The sequence below is a fragment of the Rutilus rutilus genome (assembly GCF_951802725.1).
Source record: "Rutilus rutilus genome assembly, chromosome: 22".
Lineage (NCBI taxonomy): Eukaryota > Metazoa > Chordata > Actinopteri > Cypriniformes > Leuciscidae > Rutilus > Rutilus rutilus.
The window spans coordinates 15,952,374-15,976,815 of record NC_140227.1 but is presented as its reverse complement, the minus strand read 5'-3'; the positions used below and the strand labels follow the sequence as shown (position 1 = coordinate 15,976,815).

Sequence of the window (24,442 nt, the reverse complement as noted above, 5' to 3'; positions counted from 1 at the left end):
TGGTAAATAACAGCAACGACATGCCATACTATTTATGTATTGTTTTTCTATAAGAGTGCATCTATTCTGTTTCTATATATTCGTTTCGTGTGTGTGTGTGTGTGTGTGTGTGTGTGTATTTGTGCTTTTAAGCATGCTTTTTTAAGCATGTATTATTGTATTTTGGAGCCTTCAACTGCATGTGTGTTTGTTTGGTGTAGAAAGCTGATCTTGTGTGTGTGTGTTGGTATTTAACTGGTGGTGTCTCCAGAGTGCTGATGAAGATAATTACTGTTGAGGCAGAGTCTCAGGGGAGATCAGACACCTGCCGTCCTCTTCCCGGAGCTCAGCGCTCGCGCCCCCGAAGCCCACCTCTCGGTCCCGATGCACCTCAACCTCCCTTTGCCCTTGACTGAACTAATAACCTGTAAAGCTACAAAAATGGGCTCTGGCTAAATATAGCAAGAAGGGGGGGAAAGAAAACAATTACCGCTAACATTTGCAAAGAGGTTGCCATGGAGCTCTTTTATCACGCACAGTCCGGTTAATCAAGCAGGGCCAGAACCGGGAACGCCAGTAACACCTGACAGACAGAAACACAACAACTATTACTGGTAGGCAAATATCATGGCCTCAGATCCAGACCTTCAAGTGCATATTTTTAAACTTATAATTTTCTCATTCGAATCCAGATTTAGATGTTCATACACCTGACACCTGGAATCTGATGCCAGAGTTTGCTTTCCTTGTCTTTGACTGACACACAGGGTTGTGAATCTGAGGATAGTTTGGGAGACAGCTTTTTATGGGTGCTCTTTTCTGTGCCTGAATAGAAATGATAGAAACTCATTCCATCTGATAAACAATAAAAACATTAAGAGCCAATCAGAGTCCACTCGACCTTAAAGAGCTCCAGCATTTAAAGGAGCAGATGCCATAAATGGAGCACTCATATTAGACTTTCTTCTTAATATCTGCTAGCTCTTTATTGTGATGGTCCTCCAACAGACATAGCAACTAAATGTCAACTCATTCGAACCCTAACAAGTAGACATGTAGTGCAATGTTAGTCAACAGAATGTGTTAAAAGAACCGTCAATATAAAGTGAAACCACGTACAATAACTAAAATAATTTATAGAAACTCAACAAATACATATCAAATCTGTGTACAATTTGTCATTTTACAGAAATGTAATATTTAAAAAAAAAAGTAGATTGGAAAAACAATGAAACAGAAAAGTCTTTAAATTGATTTAAATATAAAACCGTCATTTTAGTGAATTGCAACCAAATATTTATTGTCAAAAATGTTTCATTGACAGTGGAAATACAAGCTTAGTATGTTAGAATATGCAAAAATTGCTACATTCAAAGGCCAATATTTAATACCAATATTTTGTTTTTAGTATTAAAAAACTAGGACATATTTAAAGGGATAGGTCACCCTAAAATGAACATTCATGTCTTTTTATGTCGTTTCAAAAACACTTAAGTCTTTGGTTAATCTTTAAAACACATATCAATATTTTTTTTTTATGAAAACAGAGTTTTCTGTCTCTTCGTTGGAAGTCTAGGTAACCAAAACTTAGAAGATCCAAACGATCGTAAAGGTGTCGTATAACAAGGCTCGAATGATTTAGTCCAAGTCTTGTGGAGATATGTGTGCTTTATGATGAACAGTTAATGTTATCGAATTGAACTTTATTGTAAAGTGCTACCAGAGTTGCTTTATCGTGTATGACTTGGATTATATATCACATTATACTGTATTACCAAAGCTAAAAATGTCAAACTAAACATTTCCCGTTCTTTGTGTTTTCAGTTAACACATTAACAGCTTAGCATATTAGCTTAACATAAAAACAAAAACTAATGGAAGGCATTGTAATATTTTATCCATTTTATCACTCGCCATGTTTTCTTTTTCTGAAAGAACTCACCCTTTCAGAATTGTCTCTGTCACCATCTCTCATGTCTCTTTAGAAATTTTTTTTGTTTGTTTATGTAAAGCACACCTTATATATTTATTGCTGATGCAATGAAGCATAATCTGTTGAGAAAACAGCACTTATTTCCCATGTATTAATAAAAAGCAGTGAACCGTAAAACCATAAAAAACATTGTGGCCTAGACAGTCAGAAAATAAACCCTTGTCTGTGAAGTCTATAAAAACCTTCAACTGTGTGGGGAATCAGAAACTTTTCAGGAGATCTACAACTTTGTGTTTTGTCACTATATTACAAAGTCATCATATTTGTGACATCACACATAACACAGATCAGGAGCATTAAAGCACAAGGTATGCTTAGATTCATGTGTTAGGCAGCTTTATTACCCAGTGTCCTTCAACTGAACTCTCTGCGCGTAAGTAACTATGTTAACAACAGCTAGCTTGTACAACAGGGAGCTATTTCCAGTTTTAAATGTGGGCATCCACCCCCATACAGAGAGACAAATATACATCGAATGCTACACCACGGCCATTAGGAATAACCCTCAGAGGACTAAGCAGATGCTATTTAGAAGTTATTTATTTATTTATCTAGGAAATCTAGGTAACCAACACTTAAAAGATCATAAAAGTGTCGTAAAACAAATTCATATGAATCGGCACGATTTAGTCCAAGTCTTGTGGAGAGATATGTTTGCTTTATGATGAACAGTTAATGTTATAGAATTTAACTTTATTTTAAAGTGTTACCAGAGTTGCTTTGTCATGTATTTAGTGTATTTAGTATTTAATCATGAACATTTTAATTTATGACTTGGATTTACTGTATTACCAAAGCTAAAAATGTACAGGTATAACATTTGCCAACAAAATTCTTCCCAACCTTCTTCCACGTTAATCATTAATATAATTAAAAAAGTATGCATTTATATATATTTTTTATTATTAAATAAATAAATGTTATTTATTTATTGTTTGTTGCCATTATTATACACAGATTATCATTTAATGCCATGGTGAATGGTAGCTTTCATAACTTTTTTCATGTTCATTTATTTACATATATTATTGCCAATATTATACGTCACTGATATTATTTTATTATTATATTTTTCAAGGTATTTGAAAGAGAACAATATCACCATAATGATCATGATAATCTATTCATTTAATTTATAATATATCACACACACACACACACACACACACACACGTATATGTATATATGTGTATATGAATTTTATTGATTATTTACTTTTTTCAAGTTATTTAAAAGAATACAATATCACCACAATGGGGCATGGTCTCAAAATGTGGATACTTTTGGGATTTTATCTGTTAGTGATTACATTTTTTTTTTTTATAGGAATACAAGAAATTGGTTCCACAATCCAAAGTCTATTACAGATGCCATATTCTCTTGCTTGTTGAGAGTGTGAACATTTATTGTACAATCCATACAGCATCTGGAAATTGTCATCGCAGTATTAAAAATTTGACTTACCAACCAAATGCTTTTGCGATTCGTTTTCTTTAATGAGAAATGTGCTGAGAACAAAATGCATTGATATGATGAATCATAGTTAATTTAGTTCAGTGTAGCCCATGCAGCAGTCAAAGCGTACTGTGATGTATTTTAGTGAAATGATGAAATGCAGGCGTTGAGAAAAACACTGCACAGAATGAGAGTAGTGCATCATCCTACTCTTATCAGAGAGAAAGTGATTAAGTTAGTGAGTGGTTGGAGGCTTACAAACTTTTACAAAGCTTACAAAACGGCTTGTAAACAATATGCCACACATACAGTAATGTGACAATTACCTATGCCCACAGCTGTCAACTAAAAAATAACTCTAGAGCGGAAGTCCACATTTTGCTGAATAAATGCTCTACATTACATATTATTCCTTGTATTGTTACTTAACCTGTTAGTGATGTCTCATTATGTTTGAATAAGTATGCACTTCTGAGTGCACGCTTCCCCAGTGTTCTTCCACAGCCTGCCAACTTTGGTGGCCACCTTCATTAGTCTCCATGGACACACGTAGACGCTCAATTAGTAGAAGCCATAGAGAGTTGTTCCAAATCATGACTTAATAAGGTACTTGGCTGGATTTAACACTGTGCTGCTCTGATAACCTGTTTTACTCATTCTACAGTGGTGAATAATGGGAAATTGTCTATTTAAAGGTGTTTTAAGCAATGTTGGGTGATGTCACTTCTTGTTGACGTTCGAAGTTTTGTCAAACAGAACGGAGGCTAGCTCGACCCTCCCTCCTCCTCCCTTCCATGCGTTCCTTCTCCTTTTCCCTATCCTTTGCTGTTTGTTCATCGGAACGTCTTCTCTTTGGTCGTGTGTCGGCCATATCAAAATTCAAGAGAATATAATTCTAACGTTAGTCGTTGTCCTTCAAGCTTCTCTCTCCTCCACTCCCCACACCCCACTTCATGTGCACGCCACGCGCACTAACCCCCCAACCCCCACCCCCAAATCATTCTTGTGGGTTATTGGCTGGAACACTGTTTGTTATGCTTCGTGGTCCAGGCTGGCCCAGTCTGTTTTTGTTGCCGTCTGTGGAGCCTGGGCTGTCTGTAGAGACCGCGTTTTTTTACAGTGTGTTCAGTGGACAGGCAGCTAATGGGTGGTGAGGAGATGTTTGCTGTATGTGACAAAAAATGTTTCAGCCTTAAAAACGCATGACATTGCTTATAGCACCTTTAATGAGTGTCTAATGGGTTGTTAACTACACATTGAATACTCATCAAAGGACGTGATCATGAATATGTGTGAATATTAACCTAGTGCTGAGATGCAATGAGATGCTAGAAATCTTAGCCTGAATGGAAGCCAAGACATGAATGAAAAGACAAGACTTGAAGCTGCTTTATTTATTGAATTTATTTATTTATTTAAAAAAAAAAAAAAAATGTAAGCACATCTTCGCAGTCATTTCACAACAGACATCCACTGCGGATGTCTGTTGTGAAGTGACTGTAAAAATGTGCTTGAAAAAAATGAATTCAATAAACCTGTTTGATGTGTAGTCATGGTAATGGCAGAACAGAATGACGCTATATCCTGTTTGTCCATGTGTTTTGCTGAGCAATGATAATTGTGACTGCACTTTTAGGGGCCGTTTACACAATATCGTTTTCAGCTAAAAACTGCAAACTTTTTAGGTGTTTTGGCCATTCATTTATACAACAATGACGTTTTGGGAGCCTGAAAATGCAAACTTTTGAAAATGGTTTTCAAAGTGCACATTTTTGAAAACAATACCGTAATCGCCTCCTCCTAAACTACAAAAACACAAATTTGTGAAAACGGTGACGTCATGCACATGCATATTACGTGTTCAGGCTATAGGCAAAAACATTTCAGTTTTTAAATGCATTATTGTTGTGTAAACGTACCCTTAGACACTTGGTTTGTATCTATCAAATTCCAAAAACAAGCAAGCAAAATCAAATGAAATTTAAAAAATATTACTGTATTATAATAATAATAATAATAATAATAATAATAGTGTAATAAAAATGATATTCTCTAATAGAATCTACACAATTATGTAATATATTAAAAACATTTCTTTGTTGAACTTTAACTAAAGCATAAAATTGGAAAAATTCCAAAAACAAACAAGCAAAATGAAATGTAATTTTTTTTTACTGTATAATAATAGTGTAATAAAAATGTAATAATGACATTCTCAAATAGAATCTACACAATTATGTAATATATTAAAAACATTTCATTGAACTTTGATAACTTAATCGTAAAATTGTAAAAATAAAATGAACAAGCAAAATCAAATGAGTTTTTTAAATATTACTAAATAATAGTGTAATAAAAAATAATATTATTGAATGGAAGCTACACAATTATGTAATATATAAAAAAAAAATCTTTGCTGAACTTTGATAACTAAATCGTAAAATTGTAAAAATTGAAATGAAATTAAATGAAATGGTTAAAATATTACTACATAATAATTAAAAAAAATAAAAAAAATAATACAACTCTTATTGAATAGAATCTACACAATAATGTAATATATGAAAAAGAAAAAATCTCTGTTGAACTTTGATTACTAATTTGTCATGTACTATATGTGACAGAACGGACGCTTCCCTTCGAGTTCCTTTGATCGAAAGGTTCATATCATGTATTTTATTTAAATAGTCGAAAGGCGTGGTCGCTTTAGCATGCCTAGAAAAAAGGTCCATAGTCCACTATCAGTAGTGTAGTGATGCATGAAGCATCGCTCACAAAAAAGTCACATTCAAACCAAGCGGCATTCTGTTGGTCAACACATCGAATTCACGTAAAAAAATCATATCATATATTTTATTCACGACGGCCCTGTTAATGAAACCATACTCTGTGTGTGTTTTTAGCTAGCGAGGGTGAGCCCCAGAAGATGGCTGAACCTGCAGGAGTACCAGAGCAAGAAGCTGATGCAGGACAGTGGCGTGACCGTACAGCGGTTCTTTGTGGCTGACACTGCCTCTGAAGCCCTGGAGGCCGCCAAGAGACTCAGTAAGTGTCCTCCTCATTACAAACAGCTCGCTAGTAAGTGTCTGGATGTAGTGCTGCTGTCCCTCTAATAGCTTTCAGTGTCAGCAATGTGATTGCATGAGTAACACTTCATTGATAACATGCTAATGAGGTAATGTTTATTTGTTAACTCGATCGGTGCTTGTTTGCAAGATCTGGCCTCCTACGCAGTGAGCTGGGGCATGAGGACTAGAATTAACCAATGAGAACGCAGAACACAAATTTCATTGATGTTTATGCTTTTATTCTGGTGGACATGCCTTCAAGGGTCAACAAAACTGAAGATCTCTTATTTATTCTGCTTCTCTTTTGTTTTACATGGTTTGTTGCTCCCACGATGTGTTATCCATGCATGCTGATGTTTGTTTTCTTTCATGCCTTTTTATTGTGAGCTTCTGTTTCTAGAGACAAGCACATTTTGTATGTGGCATCTCAGGTGATGACCTCAATGGGCCCTATTTTAACATCTAAGCGAATGGTCTACTCTAAAGCGCACGACGCAAGCGCAAGCACATTTTTGCTAGTTTAAATCCACTTTTGTTAGTTTAACGACGGGAAAAATGGTCGACACATGCCCAGCGCATGGTCTAAAAGGGTTGTCCCTTTTCTCTTAATGAGTCATTGGTGTGTTTTGGGTGTAACGTGCAATAAACCAATCAGAGTGTCATCTCCCATTCCCTTTAAAAGCCAATTGCGCAAAAGCCAGATCCGGATTGCTATTTACATGGTGGGATTTGCAATCGGAAAAACTGAACGCTTCCCTAGCGAGGAAACGGATTTACGCTTTAAACGCGCTTTAACTTTGGCACGAGCAGACCATCTACGGGACAAAGTGTACACGCGTTGTGGACCCGCCTATAGGTGCCATTGACTTTAGACTTCAGTTGGTCAATGGTGCAGTCTATTTCAGTTTCCTCAAAATACCAATGCGCCTGAACACACCTCGTTTTCAGACCAGCACGCCCATGGGCGCACAAATGGGCTCAAATGCATTTGCATTTACAACGTGGAGCAGGATTTGAAAATGATAACTGCGTCGGGCTGAAACTAGCAAAAAACACTTGCATTGCGCCGGGTGTATGATAGGGCCCAATGTGTGTGATGTACCGGTGCAGTCCGAGGTAGACTTATGTGTTAGCACCAGTCTTCTAAACCACATTTAGTTTCTTGTGTGAGAGACGCTGGATGCTTTCCAGAGGCTCACAGCTGTAATCTCCGGCTTATCTCACTGTACACAACAGGCTTTAGCGTTCCATGTCCAGCTCTTTGGCCTTTAATGTCTGTGACTAAATATTTCCATTCAAATGGGGTTTGCTGTTCATAAGAGTTCGAATCCGCATCCTAGGTGCTGTCCCTATAAAACATTGAGAGTGAGACAATGACATCTTTTTTTCCGACTCGATTTGGAACATGCTTCGATGGCATTTGCAGCCCTGCACATTGAGTGTTTCAGCCTGGTTCCTGTGGGATAGGGCAGGGCCCGGGCCCAGGTGACATGTACGAAGCGACCAAGCGAGACGTGAAGGATTTCTGTGACTTCAATAGTGCAGTGAGCTGTTCTCCCCAGTGCAGAGATGCCACCTCACAGTTGGGCCCACTTACCCATGCGGCAATTCAGCTGACAGCTCAATTTGAGCTCTGCGGTTTAGTGCTCCTCACCCACAGTAAAGGTGCTTTTAAAGGGTTTTTTGAGTTTCTTGCAATATGCTAAAGTGTTGAAAAGATGCTGCATCTTTATGCACATCTTGTTTTGGCTGGTTTGCCATCAACTTTATCATTATTGGTGATTTATCATTATATAATTTACCATTGTTGGGGTAGGAGTCCCCCCCCCCCCCCCCCCCTTAAGTAAAGCGCTTTGAGTGCAGAAAAAAGCGCTTTATAAATGTAATGAAGAAGAATTATTATTGTCTTTTTTTTAAGAGTTTGGGTTTATTAAGAATTAATTTTATTTATTTAAACTTTAAAATATATTTTAAAACATTTATTCCAAATTAATTTTAAGGATCAATGCAATACATATTGTGTGGTCTTATTTTAGTATTATTTATATGCTGTTATAGTATTTATTCATATTTTGAGATTTCACTTTAATTTTATTCCAAGTTTTAGTACTTTTGTTATGTGCTTTTGTCATTTTTATTCTTTTTTTCTTAATATTTGTATTATTATTTTTTTTGTGGTAATTTACTTCAAATTAAACTAAATAAATAAATCAGTTAATTGCCAAGGCTAGTTAGTTAGTTAGTTAGTTAGTTGGTTGGTGGGTTAGTTAGTTAGTTAGTTAGTTAGTTAGTTGGTTGGTTGGTTGGTTGGTTGGTTGGTTAGTTGGTTAGTTAGTTGGATAGTTGGTTAGTTAGTTCTTTTAGCTTTAATTAAAAACTTTTTGTAATAGTTTTAGTTAAGAACAACAACACTGTCTATGTGATCATATTGGCCCTGTTTTACATTATAGGTCACCCAAAAAATGTTATTCAGTTCACTCATTTACTTATTTTCTCACCTTCATGTTGTTCAAAAACGGATGACTTTCATCCGTTCAACACAGAAGTAGATGTTTAGCAGAATGGTAACCCTGCTTTCTTCCATACAATGTAAGTGAATGGGGACCACGGGCTTTCAAGCCCATAAAGGTTATCATTAAAGCTGCATGACCCATTCGCTGTATTCAGAGTCTTCAGAATTTGATAGTTTTGTCTGAGAAACAAACAAAAGTTTTAGTCGTTATTCATGAAAAATATTGCTTGACAGTCATGGTCACCATTCACTTCCATTTTATGGAAAAGATCAGCCTGGACACTCCGCTGAACATCTCCTTTTGTGTTCCACAAAAGATAGAAAGTCATACAGGTTTCAAAAGGCACGAGACATTAAGATTGCACTGTCAAATTTTGAGTAAACTATGGCTTTAATATAGTAGGAGGAATTCATTTTACTAACTCTGTTTTTCTGTGGAAGAAGGATGGAGAAACAATGTTTCATCCAGCACGGTAAAGGGAAAAAAAAGATGAAAAGACAAGTGACTGGACGAATGTAAAGGGAGTGGTGAGTTTCTCTGTTGACGTCTCTGCTTTACTTGTTGACTGACTGCAGGCTGTGACACTAATGATCCCACACCTGGTCCTAAAGTTGGGCCTGTGTTTGGCACTGATGGCAGGGGGGCTGCCCATTTTAAACAACCCCCTGTGCCGTTAAGTAATCTGACTGTCAAAGGGGCAAGTCTGATGCTGCCTTCATCAGTCACCAACCGCCGCTCGATTATGCAGCTCTGCTTGATCCCAAAACACACACGCGTGCACATTAACATACACACACGCGCACAAAGAACAATGAGAGAGAAGATGAAAGATAAAGTGAGTGTGAAAGAGGGCAAGAAAGATAGAGGAGGGGTAGATAGAGAGACTGAAAGTGGGGTCACCCAGCATAGCTAAAATATGCTGCCGCTGACTTCTGATTGGACGATAAGGTGGGAACTTTTAAAGAGACGGAACAATAAATCAAAGCGAGAACGGTTGCATAGCTCAACCGTAGAAAGACTCTCTCACACTATCTCCACCGTGCTCTTGTCCTATTTAAGAGGAAGAGATCCGCCCAAGATTGAAGGCTTGGGGAATTGGAGAGGTTTCTCATTTTTTGGCTAGAAAACAAAATGATTTCAACACCTGTAATCAAATGTGAATTCGCCTCAGAGAGGGGGCTCTTTATAGTTCAAAAATAAATACGACGCGGGTTTCAGTATAACCCCCATTCCCAGAACACCGTCTTCTGACATGAAAGGAAAATAAATGTTAATCATTACTTTCGCCGCCTTTCCATCCTGGTACTCGCAAACAGATATTTCCCAGCCAATGAGAACGCTGAATCATGTTGGCCTGCTTTGTTTCCACCGCAGGTCCTGTTGACAGATGCATCTGCTGGGTAAATATTGATGGATTTGTCCACTAGAATGTTCCAGAATGGTTTTCTCACTGTCTGCATTATTCAGACCCACCAGGACTGTGCAGCGAGAAGCATAGATTTAACCGTTTCATTGTCTAGACGAACTTTTTCAGTCAGAAATATCCCACTGTTCCTGAACTTTCTTCAGTTGTCTTTCCTCGCTTTAATATTTATTCAGAAATTAGAACCTGTTATAAATTACAGAGTTAGACTGACAATTAACAGGAGAGGGATGTGTTAATACACTTCAGAGGGGTATGAATATTCAAAATAAACCGCAATGGTTTATGCATGGCAGTCAAATCTCATGTGTCCTTATTAGAGAGGCAGCGACTTTCTTATGTCAACCTACACCGGTATGCTGAATTACTCTGAGAAGAGGGGCTGAAGTATATGTGGAGCCGTTTTACATATATAGTTAGACTTGACTCGTTAAGACAACTTTGAGAAAAGATTCTGATTATAGCTCTATTGAAAGGTGATATAAGTTACTGTCAAGCTATCACTTCGCAGAGGTGAGATCAAGAGTCTCATCGCTTTACTCGCAGCCGATTATATTTTCTTAACAGCTTTTTACATCATCTAGATTGAGGCTGTTATCAATCACAGCCACTGCTTTTGATCTCAGTGGGGAATCATTAAATGGAGGCTCAAGGATGTTGCACCCATGCCCCATTTTCTATCATCACATGCTATATAATATTCCTCATAATTTTAGATGATATTTGCATTATTAAATTCATTACAAATTAATATCAATAATATATTAATTTAACTTTTTAATCAGCATCAGTTGTGTCCAGTTGTGGTGAAACTGGTTGCTTTGGCTCGGCGAGGGCCTCAAAGCATCGACGCTTTCACACTTCTCTTCTCCAGGCTCTTCATCAGTGGCATCGCACCATATGTCTCTCCGCCGACCCACTGCATACGCGCCATCTGCCGAGTCTTCCCTCGCTCCGAAAGCCTCCTCACTCACGCCTTGTGTTCACTAGAAACTGACTAGCATTCCATAATGCCATTTATTAGGTATTTGTTGTTCATGTAATGGCTGTTTGTGTGTGTGGTGTTGTTGCATGTTTATTGCGCACTCTGGTAAACTTGATAAATATTGATGAACCGTTATTTAATTTCTTGTTGATAACTTTACGTCTAATAAGCGGCACAACATTAAAATTCTATACCGTTTTGTAAAAAAAAGAAAAAAAAAAGAAAAAAGAAATGTTACCAATATAGTAACAATATATTGTGCATTCCTAATGGTGTTCCAAATATGTACACTACATAACTTTAAGATTTTGAATAGGTTTATTGAGCAAGGAACCATTCAATTGTAAAGTCAAGTGACAGTTAAATTAAATTAAAAGTGATAGTGAAGAATTTATAATGTTCTAAAAGATGTGTTTAAAAAAAATTGTTCTTTTGAACTTTCTATTCGTGAAAAATAATGTATCACTGTTTCCCCCCAAATATTAAACGGCACGACTGTTTTCAACATTGATAAAAAATAAGAAATGTTTCTTGAGCATCAAATCAGCATATTAGAAAGATTTCTGAAGGATCATGTGACACTGAAGACTGAAATTTCAGCTTTGCTATCAGAAAAATAAATTACATTTTAAAATATAAAACATTTGAATGTAAAAATATTTCACAATATTGCTTTTTTAACAGTATTTTTGATTAAAGAAATGCAGCCTTTTTGAACATAAGAGACGTCTTTCAAAAACATTAAAAAATCAACCCCAAACTTTTGAAAGGTACTGTATATCATTTATTTATTTACTTAGCCTTAATTGTAATAGTTCAAATGTTGTAGTACTTTATGGTCCCTGCTTGTTACAAATGTTGTATGTGCATTTGATTGGTCTAGCTTTTTAAAAATACTTAATGACTTTTTTGTTTTCATTATGTATGATAGCTTTTTTTATTTCAGGTTTTCTCTTTCTGTCATTCACTTTGATAAGCTGTGACTTGCATAGAGCTGTTGGTCGGCTGGTCTTGTATTCTCTGATCTGAGATAAAAGAGATTTGTGTTTTTGTTCCCCTTAAAAACAAAAAGACAGTGCTAATGATCTAGTGCCTGTTACCGGTCAAATAATAGCAACACAACTAGATGGTGTGCATGTATATGCAAAAAAGAGATTTAATAATAATAATAATAATAATAATTGTATATATATATACATAATTTTTTTTACATGTTTTACAATAATTTAAATGTTTTATATTTTAATACATTTTAAAATGTAATTTATTTCTCATATATATATATATATATATATATATATATATATATATATATATATATATATGTATGTGTGTGTGTGTGTATATATATATTTGTGTGTGTGTGTGTGTGTATATATGTGTGTGTGTGTATATATGTGTGTGTGTATATATATATATATATATATATATATATATATATACATACACATACATATACATACATGTGTGTGTATGTGTGTGTGCGTATAAATATATATATACTGTATGTATAAAATATTATTATTATTATTATTATTATTATTATTATTAAAAACAAAAATGCACTTTTTTGCACCATTTACAAGAAATAGCAATCAATGACTAATGAATTTTGGCTCAAAAAAAAAAAAATCCAATATTATAGTTATACAGAAAGTTCCACATTTATGGATCATAAAGAATCGTAATTGGAGAAATGATTTGTGCAGTAGTTGTAAGAAATGCCTTTCAAATTATTGTACAAATACACACAAAGGGAATACAAGCTGCGTTTGAGGGAGCTCACAAATCAAAATGTAATTTCGGTTTGTTGACGACTCGGCTGCGTTGATATTACACATGGCACATTATCATACCTCACGCCTGCAGAACTCACAGTGCTGCCAGCGTTCTACAAGCAGAAGCTGCCACACCATTATTTTGGTGATGTGGCTCTAAATTGCATGTTTTATTAGAGGTATTCTATGGTCCATTGAGCACCAAAGTTAGAAGACGAAATGCAGCGTTTTTTGTTCCCTTCATGTACGGAGTTTATTCCGCAGGTTTCATTTTCTTTCAGTTTTCTTTCAGTTTTCCGTATGCTATATAAGGTTGAAAACAGGTGCTTTCTATCCAGTATTTATAAACTGTTTTCATTGCTGCTTATAATGTGTAAGTGGAGATGACGGGTAAATTAACTGCTCTTTAAAAAAAGTGTAATGTGATGACATCTCTTTTCTGACAAAACACACTTGAATTCATACTTGTATGACTTTTTTTTTTCTCTGTGTGACACAAACGAGTTATTGTCATAATGTTAGAAAGCTGAATGACATGATGGTCAGCTATAGAGCTTTTCAAACTGAGTGCAGTACTCAGTTTGAAAAGCTTTATAGCTGACCATCATGTTGGGCTTCTAGGGGGTTCGTGGGAAATTTGACAGGTAGATAAATGGTTTAGCAAAAAAAAAAAAAAAAATACAAACTGATTTGTTTGGAAGGATACCCTAGTGAAAAATAAATATACTAAAACATATTTGAAATACATTTTATTTTATGCTAAATATGCTACAAATACATTTACATAGTTATGTACTTAATATAAATACCCTGCAATTATGCCTGTAATGTACTTTTGGTATAGTAAATTGGTATACCTAAAGTCCCCCTGTTATCGATAATTTTATCCCTTAAAACTCATTTTTGATCATAAAATCATATTTAAAAGTTTTTTACTTAAAAAAAGAAAAAAAGAAAAAAAACTTGCCTCATTTAGTATACGTGGTTGATTTTGATATTCTGTAGGTTTTTTTCATTAGGGTATTTATTGTGAGAAGTACGGAGCCCCTGAGGGGACCTTTGCAAAAAAATAAAGTTTCGCGTGCTCACACGTTACAATTTCCGGTTTGGTTATAGTGTCATTACTACAAATGTGGGAAAAGGGATGAGATGAGAGTGTGCTTGGAGCATGCCTCCAGAGATTTGTCTTATTATAGGGAGTTTGCATTTGAGATTGTTTGTGGACTGTGCTTTACTGTAAGAAAAAAAGCATGAATATCACATAAATGAATATCAGGTCCCACATCATGGATTACATAATCAGAGAGTAGCCTATTTCTTTTCGTTTTGATTGTTTCGTTTAAAGACATTTCAAGCTTTCTTCAGATGTATTTCTCATGTATGTGAGGTATACACCGAGTTTGTTAATTTATGAGATGCACTCCAGTTCACGAGCAATGCAAGTGACCGCGGCGCGCCTCCATGATTATATTGTCTGCTATATATTTGCTTCTCATTTATTAAATACAGGCAATTGGTTGATGAAAAATGGATTAAAATTAAGATACACGCGATAGTTTCTCGTGCGCACGCGAAAGTCCGTATTATTTTTTTTTTTTGCAAAGGTCCCCTCAGGGGCTCCGTAGAGAAGTGCTATACAAATAAATATAAATTGAATGAAAAATGTTTCTCTTCAAATTTACACATCTAACATTATAGATTTTTCCAGATATGTTTAATATTTTAATAATTTGTTTAGGCTTTTACTATACCAATATACAAAAGTCAATCATTCAAGATGACCCAACTTAGAATATTATGCTTTTTTCACTCAGTATAAGTGAAAGCATTCAATATTTAGCTATTTTTGTTTATTTAGGATTTCTTGGCATCACAATGTTTGAGGAACCCTTAGACAGTTATCCAGAAACCAACTAGTTGATTTGATTTTTTTTGTTTTTTTCGTTTTTTCTTCTTCTTGCAGCTATGTTTTAATTAGCATCCTGCGCTTTAGATTTTAGTTTGCACAGTAATTAAATATTTTAATTAGCATGCTAATTAAAGCACTGCCACCTAAAATATATAAAAAAAAATAATAAAAAAAAACAGAGGGGAAAATTATTCATCTATAGTCAGTTTTTGGATGTCTAGTTGATTAGTCGGCCTTTGTGACCCAGCATTCCCAATTACCCTTAGTTTCTATAGTGCAATTGAAGAGAAAAAAAAAAGATTTCTCATTTTGTTTAGACTGATTGATCATCATCCACACAGTTTTTCCCAACATCTCCTGCTATGTGAATCATTTAAATCTGAGCAGTAGCCCTGCTCTTCACAGGGAACTGAAGGGAGACCAGGGACAAGACGGCGATGTTGATTGACGTGGACATGGATGTTGACAGCTTGTGGAGTATTCCAGAGAGTGGAATAAAGCGGCGAGCCAGCCGGAGGTCAGATACCAAACCCAGATTTACACACTCAATCCGGCTCAATCACAGCCAGCCTGCCTCAGAACGAAGGCGGAGTTCTCTTCCGCTCTCTTCTTCTCCTCTGTTTGATATTGTGTTGGGACAATGACTCAGAAAGGGTAATGAAAGCCTCTCAGCTTCCCTGAGGAAACTTCACTCACTTAATTACTTCAGCCTCCTCTGGTGAGCTTGAAATATGCTTTTTGGGAGCCAGCGCAATCTCTCTTGGATTAATCCCCTTGCAAAATTGATGTTTACCATGCAAGCAAACCGAGTATAACCAATCTGTATCTTGTTAGTGCTTGTGAAACGGACAGTTGATCATCTGTAGAATTACCTCGAAAACATTACATTTAAGGCAAAGCACGTTGAAGATTTTGTAAACCGTTTCAGTGCAACGCAGACCAATTAGTTTGCCTGGTGTTTATGTAGTTAAAGGAATAGTTCACTTACTTAATTTACTCACCCTCAAGTTGTTTCAAACCTGTATGAAGATATTCTGAAGAATGTTGGTAACCAGACAGTTAATGTACCCCATCGACATTCTTCAAAATATCTTCTTTTGTATTCAGCAGAAGAAATTCATACAGTTTAGTTTAGTTTAGTTTATTTATATCAGGACAATGTGCAGTTACATTAAAAAGATGGCTGCACCAGATTTAGCACTATGCTAATTTCCATCTGTAGTCCTACACAGTTAAAATTACATACAATTATACAGTTAAAGTTAAGACAGTTAATACAATATAAAAAACAGTTTACAGAGAAGGTACAATATACAAATGTAAAGTGCAAATTACCAATTTGTTTGCAAAAATTAGCTAGTTGCAATGTTATAAGGTACTAAATATATAAAGGGCAACAATTTTTATTTTTTTATAACACACAAAACACTATAAAGTGTAAAACCATACAGGTTTGAAACAACTTGAGGGTGAGTAAATGATGAGTAAATTTCCATTTTTAAGTGATCTATTCCTTTGACTAATTAGGCCTCTGTTTGATCGTCTAGACATAAAAAAATCACCTAAGCGTTGTAGGTAACCACTTTGGAAATAACACATCAGTCAGCTAAAGTTATATGAGTGAATATGAGCTTCAACGAAGTCTGTGACATTTTGACAAGTCAGCGGTATCATTCTATGAAGCTATACCACTGCATAAATTCCCAGAATGCATCAGGACTGACAGGATTGCAGCATACAATGCTGTCATACAGGAAAGATGAATGGTGCGTGGAATGTTCTTACCATCATCATTACCTATCTGGAACCCTGAGAAAACAACCATTCTTTTGCATTCTTTTTCACCATTCAAAACCGAGTCACATAGAATTTTCATTTAGTTTCACCTCTTTTTCTCTCCGAAAAGCACTCATACAAGCTTTATTATGCCTGTATTTGCGCGCCACACAACCGGTGTGTTTCCATTTACGGTGGCTGATGAGGGTGGGTAAGATTTGAGGTAAGGTTAATGTGCCACGCTCAAGGGTACTGTGAACAGATTTGCCGTTTCCTGAAGCAGCAGAATGTTCTCGTTGCCAGATGTTGAAGCGGACAGGTGGAGAATGGAGGACGAGATGGCTATAGGAAGAGAGAAGATGATGAAAATGTATGAAAAATGCTTACAGATACAGTCTGGAATGCTAAGTATAGATTTTCTTTAGAGGCTGTGTGAGACGGAGATAATTGTGAAAGCAGATTTGCGGCTCTGTCCTCACCAATGGATGTGATTGTGTTATGTAAAAGTTATTTTAATACAGAGTAATTATTATCAGTATGTACCGTTTAAGAAGACTGTCTTGCATAACTTTAGTCACAAACTTTTTAAGTATTTCTCATCTAGATGTATGAATAAAATTTACAGTCTTTTTCTTCTGAAAAAACAGGCCAAAATTACTGATGACTCATCCTGTACTGCACAGATTTTTGTCCAATCAAATGCTGGAATGAGAAAGTCCCTCCCCCTGGTACTCTCTGCAGCGACTAGCAAGTAGCATATCATAGTTGATGGCTGTGAAGTAACTAAAGCCTACTGCCTATTTTTGTTTAGTTTTTAAAGGAAAGGAAATAAGTGGGACTTTCAAATATGTCCCACCCAAACTTCCTGTTTAAATACGAAATGAGCTACTTAAAATACACTTTATTTAAACCTTTTTTTTTTGGTAATTATATTTAGCTTTTTTTTTTTTTTACTTTTTTGTAAACTTTCTAGAATTTTCTATACTCAAATTTAAAATTACTTAAACTTAATCTCATCGTCTTTTTGATAGAATGTTGGACTTCAGTGAAATTAATGTTTTTAATTTCTCCATTTTTTTTTTTTTTTTTTTTTTTGTACTTCACCTTTCAGACAATGCTGTGTTTTATGACAACAGAACCAAAGCCTAAAACCTTACCTAAAACTTTAATATTAGTCTTTTTCTGCCTTCCAAGCACTATTTCTTTCAGGAAATGAAGCTTTAATGTGCTATATTTTAAAAGCACATTTCATTTCTTACATACTTTTAATCTCCAGCGCAAGAGTACATAAAAATTGTGGGTCTTATTACATATAGTTTGCATACAGTAATCATATAATATGCAGTATGCACACTCTTGTATGTATATTTGGTTTACTTTAGAAAACTGCAAATTTAGGATCCACTTACATGAGATAACAAGATACATTAGCATACAGTGTTCGTTTTTTTGTGTTTTGTACTTTCTGTATCGTGATCTTGTGAAATGTTTGAATACACGGCGGGTTTACTGTGCCGCACATGGCAACACTCTAATGGAAGTGGGAGATCATTATGAAGGATTGTGATGAGGAGCAGGTGGATGAATTTAACAAGAACTAAGCTGTCAGTGATGGTGACAGCTGAAGTTGAAATAACACACATGAAACTTGAGACAGAAGAAGTGGCCCTCTCTTATCAAGCTCTTCTCTGTTTCCAAGCAGACGGGCATCATTAGACAGGAGGTAGAGCCGGATCATTGTTCCACTTTGACTTGTTCCTGTGCAGGCAGAAGCAGACGCTGATGTCTAGAGGTGGAAAACACTCCGACACAGGTCAAGCATTCGAGTCTGAGCTGTGGTCTGTTTGTCATCCAACGACAAATTAGTTGGATTTAGGACACAGAAAGACCGTGTTTATATGCGTTTAAGTTTTTTTTAGTTGCTTGCCTGTTAGGACTGAGTACTGATTCTTATTTTCAAGGATTCGATTCAGATTATATATGTTGTTATAACTGTTATATTTGAACATCAATAAAAAGTAAAATGGTGAAATATTTTTACAGTTTTTAAAATACGTTTTCTATTTCTATTTGAATAGTCTTCAGTGTCAGATGATTCTTCAGAAATCATTTTAATATGCTGATATGGAGCTCAAGAAACGTTATTATTATTATTATCAATTAGGGATGCACAATATATCGGCCACCATATGGGTATCGGCCGATATTTGTTCATTTTTTAATGTTATTGTTATTGACCATATAAAAAATGTCTGATATATTTAAGCTGATAAATAATAGATTATTTCCTTCAGCTGAGACACTTCAGTTCATCATGTTGGTTCTGAATTGCTTTAAATATAACTGGAATCACTTCAAAAAAAGGAAAATACAGCAAAGTGCAACATGTGCAGCACAAGTCTGTTGTATAAGCTACATAAAATTACAATGAGAACATTGTAATTGTGTGCTAGGGAAACGGCTTTTAATGGTGAGACTTTTGTTTTTGTTATCAGGCTCTCAAAAATATCTATAAAAACTTGGATTTAGATTTATCTGACAATTTAATGGTTATCGGCTTTTAAATAAAATAAGTATCGGTTATCGTATCGGCCAAAATGTTCATATCGGTGCGTCCCTATCATCAATGTTGAAAACTGTTGTGCTGCTTAATATTTATGGAGAAACTGTGAAACATTTTTATTAGGATTCTTGATGAATCGAAAGTTTAGAATAACAGATTTTTTTTTTATTTTTTTTTTATTACAATGTAAAAGTCTTTTTCACTTTTCATTAAATGAATCCGTCCTTGCTAAATAAAATAATTTATTTCAAAGAAGAATAAGTCTTCCTCACCCCTAACTTTTGAACAGTAGCATATATATATATATATATATATATATAGTAAAATACTTATTGATTATTTTGTTAATAACAAGTCGGTAATAGGCCATCCATCAGGCCATTTATCCATCCGTCCGTCCATTCGTCCAACACCCTCAAAACCACATCCAAACAATAGACTCTCACCTTATTAAAAAAATAATAATAAATACAGAGATCCCAATCCCATCTAAATTACTGTGAAATCACAAATGTTGGATGTTGTTAAATATTGTAACTCGGATTATTTCTGTCTGAATAGTGCTACTGATGTTTTTGATTATGGTTTTCCTATAGCAAATACTGGTGTTTTTCATTGCATGAGTAAAAATATTATAGTAATTTGCTGTAATTGCAGTGACTGTTATGCACACAGAAGTACATCCTATGACCCTGTTATTGTATGATGGGATGTTTCATTTTCTAATATTTGCCCTATAGCAACACATAATCTTCAGTAAACAGTACTTCTCTAACTCAGTCCTCCTGTTTAGTATGTTTCTCTTTGTCTTGACCCATTTTACGGTCTTAAACACACATGAGGGATCTTGACTTCCCTCTGTTTTCTTTCAGCTGTCTGAAACCGTACGGTCTTCCCTGAACCCCGCTCCACATCCCATTACCGCAGCCCCATTGCTCTCGCTGAATATCAAACAACAGGACACCTCTGTGTCTCCTACCCTGCAGTCATGGCTACAGTTAGAGAGACATTAGGGACTGAAGACATAGGAAACCGTGAAGCAGAAACAGCAGCCCAGCGCTCAACTACTGACTGTTTTCATTGCTATATAAGCTTTAAGTCCCTTTGAACTCATTAATGATGAATTCCAGGGCTGGGGGGTGGGATGTGTCTGTATTACTGCAATTACTTCTGATGCCATACGAACTGTACAAACATATTTGAGTTTTTTTCTTACATGAGATGGGGCGAACAGTATGTTAGGGCAAGAAAATATTAGCTTTTCACTTCAGTAAGCAGTAGTTTATTTGTTTATTTTAAAATCTGGCTATAGGGCGAATTTTTAATACTTAATTTTTGGCCGCATTTTAAATGATGAAATGACAGTAATGCAAATTATACCCTGAATTAACAGAGTATGTTAATTCAGCTCAGTTAATTAATGAGATAATCAAACAGTTTACTGAACAAACAATTGTTGGACAATTTGTTTGTGAAGTCGACCTTTGTTGAGTTGGCACACTTAAATTTAATGCTAGCTGGCAAGAAAACAGATTTTCATGTCTTTAGATGTCTGACGTAATGCCACATAAAATATTGCCAATGAATACAGACTATATGGATATATATTAGTGTAACATGACATCTGTGGGTATTTAAAATACATTAAAATCGTCTTATTTAAAAAAATAAACAAATCTGAGGTATTAAATTTGGGGTTGGCAAAGATCCAATGTATAGGCTAAACTGTATATCTGAATGAGACGGCACAAGACAATTAGAGTGGGTTTTCCTATAATGGTTTTTAATGACTCGTTTTTAGTTAAATGAATAAATAAATAAATAAATAGAGAAAGAAAGAAAGAAAGAAATAGACAGAGAAATAAATAAAAAAATGTAAACGCACGAGGGGTCGTCTCCGCCGTGGCCGCTCGAAGGATCGTCTCCGCCATGGCCGCCCGATGAACAGTCCGCTCCGCCCTGGCCGCTTGAGGGAAAGTCTCCACCCTGGCCGCCCGATGGACTATCTGCTCCGCCCTGGCTGCTTGATAAACTGTCGTCTCCGCCCTGGACGCCTGAGGGAAAGTCTCTGCCCTGGCCACCCGATGAACTGTCTACTTCGCCCTGGCCGCCGGCTAAGCCAGCACCCCCTGTCTCTGTTCCCCTTCATGGTCCTGGCCCTCCATCCCTCCCCCTGATCCTCCACTGTTCCACCTCCATCCTGGACTCTTGTGTTGGTTGTTTTTTGTGGGTCTTGGAGCGTCTGGTAGCCGCTCCGTAGAGGGGGGGGGTTATGTCACAGTGTCTAGGTTGTGTTTTCCACTAGAGGTCCTCTTCCCGCACGGTGTCATTCACATTGGAACTGCATTCCCCACAATCCTTGTCTGCCCTCATCACTGTTCATTGCACCCAGCTGTTCCCCATCATGATTGTTAGTTCTGTGTGTATAAATACCCTGCCTGTTTAGTGTTTGTTACGGAGTCCTTGTTTTTCATCACCCTACTTCTGAGTACTGCCTTCTTGCCCGTTTGTATTGTTCTTGTTTATTTTGGATTGCTACTTTGGTTTTGACCCCTGCCTGGACTGGTTACGATTTGGATTACCCTTTAATAAGTTTCCTTGAGTCTGGATCGTGACAGTTTCTATGTCAAAACTATAATCGCTGAAATGAATCCTGCTGCAGTCAGGAGGTACAAGTATGAGCTCTAAGTTGTTTACCCCATTAATATTGTAATATGCTTTGAGACATGAGGTAATTTAATGCTGTCTCTTTGCAGACTCTGCTGTGTGTGTTGATGTGTTTTGAAGGAGGCGTGGCTTTGGAGACGCTCTGAAGGGAGAGTGGGATCTCATGCTTTCAAAGCTAGCTTGCTATTGCTAGCCTCTCCTAAATTGCCTACCCTACCTTTAAGTTGAAGTACTACAATAACTAAAAATAAAACTTAAAACTATATAGACACAAAAAAGCTAATAAAAATGTCAAAAACACAAAACAAAATAACTAAAACGGTAACTAAAAAACATTTTAATTCAAATAAAAATATATTCTTCCATCAGTGATGCTAAAATAACACTGGCTAAAATTGCTTCCACTGTGTGTTCTTTGTTTAAAAAAAAAGAAGAAAAGATAAATACAATTTGCAGCTCTTAATATGCTTATATTCTTTCAAACATGAGAATGGCACTGCAATACAGAACACTTTGCCAACTATAATGTCTTATTTTTGCAACAAAGTGCGAATATACCAACCCACACAACCTAAAAATACATTTTAGTATAAGCTGACAAAATGGTTTTCTCTTAGTTATTACCCGTCTCAGCCTCAGACACGCAGCCCACACAATGTTCACAAACCACCTGATGTATATTGCATTGTATGTGACACAAATGTGGCAAAAGCAGGCAGACACGACCTGCACATAAATACTGCTGTAGAAACAAACTCCCATTTGAGGCATTTGTGGTCTGTTGATCTTGAGAAGACCGTATAGGTCTTGGAGCTTCAGGCTGTTCCTGAAGAGAAAAATGTCTGGATTAACTTCATATATCATTTTAAGACGTGATTTGATGTGTAGCTTCAGGTTAAACAATCAAAAAGGTAGTTTTCTTTCTTGAAGGCATTTGAAGTGTCACTCTGGTGATGGGTGAATAAAATCGTCAACATGAGTATGTCGAACTGCAAGGCATCACAAGGTTAGTATAAAAAAAAAAAAAAAAGTGTGTGATGTATAAACTCATTTTAAAACCATAAAGCCATGGGCCATGTACTTCCTCCACTTTTTAATTTGCAGCTCACATCATTAATCTATGAGAAATAAGTGGATGCTGTGAGTTAAAGTGCACCATTTGGCATGGGCATTACTCCTGCTCTCGCTAAATAGAGATAATTGACATGAAGTGATGGATTGCACGTAATGTACTGGAATTCTGGATACCATGCAGTACTTGATTTGGTAATGATGATATAAATTATTTCTTTGGATATGCATGCAGATGTACTGCTGTTTCTATACTGCTATATCCAATTCGCAATTGTAATACAGGTATTATTCAAAAGCTTGGGCTCAGTAGGATTTTTAAAGGGCCCCTATGCTATTTTAAAGTTTCCTAATGTTGTTGTGGAGTCTCCTACAACAGGTTTAGATGTTCCTTTCCATTTCATTTCCTCATAATAAACATTTGCACATCATCACATTTTCAATGACTCTCAAACGACTTGTCAAATTAATCAATCTCTCTGAATCCCTCCCTTCTGCTATATACTCTGCTCTGATTGGCCAGACAGCTCAGTCTGTTGTGATTGGCCTACTGTGTACAGCGCGCCGAAAACAAAATCGCCCATTGCCATAACAACATCAGCTCTGCTTGTCCTGAGGCTTCCTACAACGTAAACTAAACACAGTAACGAACAACGACGTTGATTTTACCATATAAATCCGAGCGCAAGTCCGTTGATGAAACATTGGAAGAACTAGTTATTCAACCCGAACCTCCATCGCAAGGACGACTCGAGCAGGACGTTTCTCAGTGATACACTACTCAGTTTGAGGTACATTATGAGATGTTGCAACTGTAATTCCTCACCATCAGCATTAACAAGTGCATGTCCATCAACAAACCGATTATTTTACTTGTACTAATTTATTTACTGAGTATTTTTCTAATATATTACGGTGAACACGTGGAAACTGTATCAATAACAGTGCATGTATGCAATGTATACATTAGCCGAGCTCTAGAGTGAATGATCTAATGTAACATAATCATTGGTAAAACAAGTATTTCCTCAAAGTAGTGAGAACGACAGACAATCTGCATTAATAGACACAGTTTTAGGTAATCGTGGCCCACAACTGATTAGCAGAAGTATTTGAGTAAGACAGTAATAACGTGAGTTAGCCAGTTAGCAGGAGAACTACACAATATAAAACTCAAAACTACGTTTTTTGAACACCATCTTTCAAGAGTAAAAACGGTTTGTGAATCCTGCGTTGAACTCTGAGATTTGAGAAGCAGTCTT

General features: G+C 36.1%; 1 protein-coding gene across 1 annotated transcript in view; it reads left to right on the top strand.

Moving 5' to 3' along the window:
- The window catches only part of suclg2 (succinate-CoA ligase GDP-forming subunit beta), a 119,676-nt gene that overhangs the window by 18,912 nt on the left and 76,322 nt on the right, over positions 1 to 24,442 (top strand). Inside the window, exon 2 of the mRNA XM_084394602.1 lies at positions 6,331 to 6,472. Within this exon, the coding sequence (XP_084250728.1) occupies positions 6,331 to 6,472 (142 nt within the window). The remainder of the gene's footprint in view (positions 1 to 6,330; positions 6,473 to 24,442) is intronic.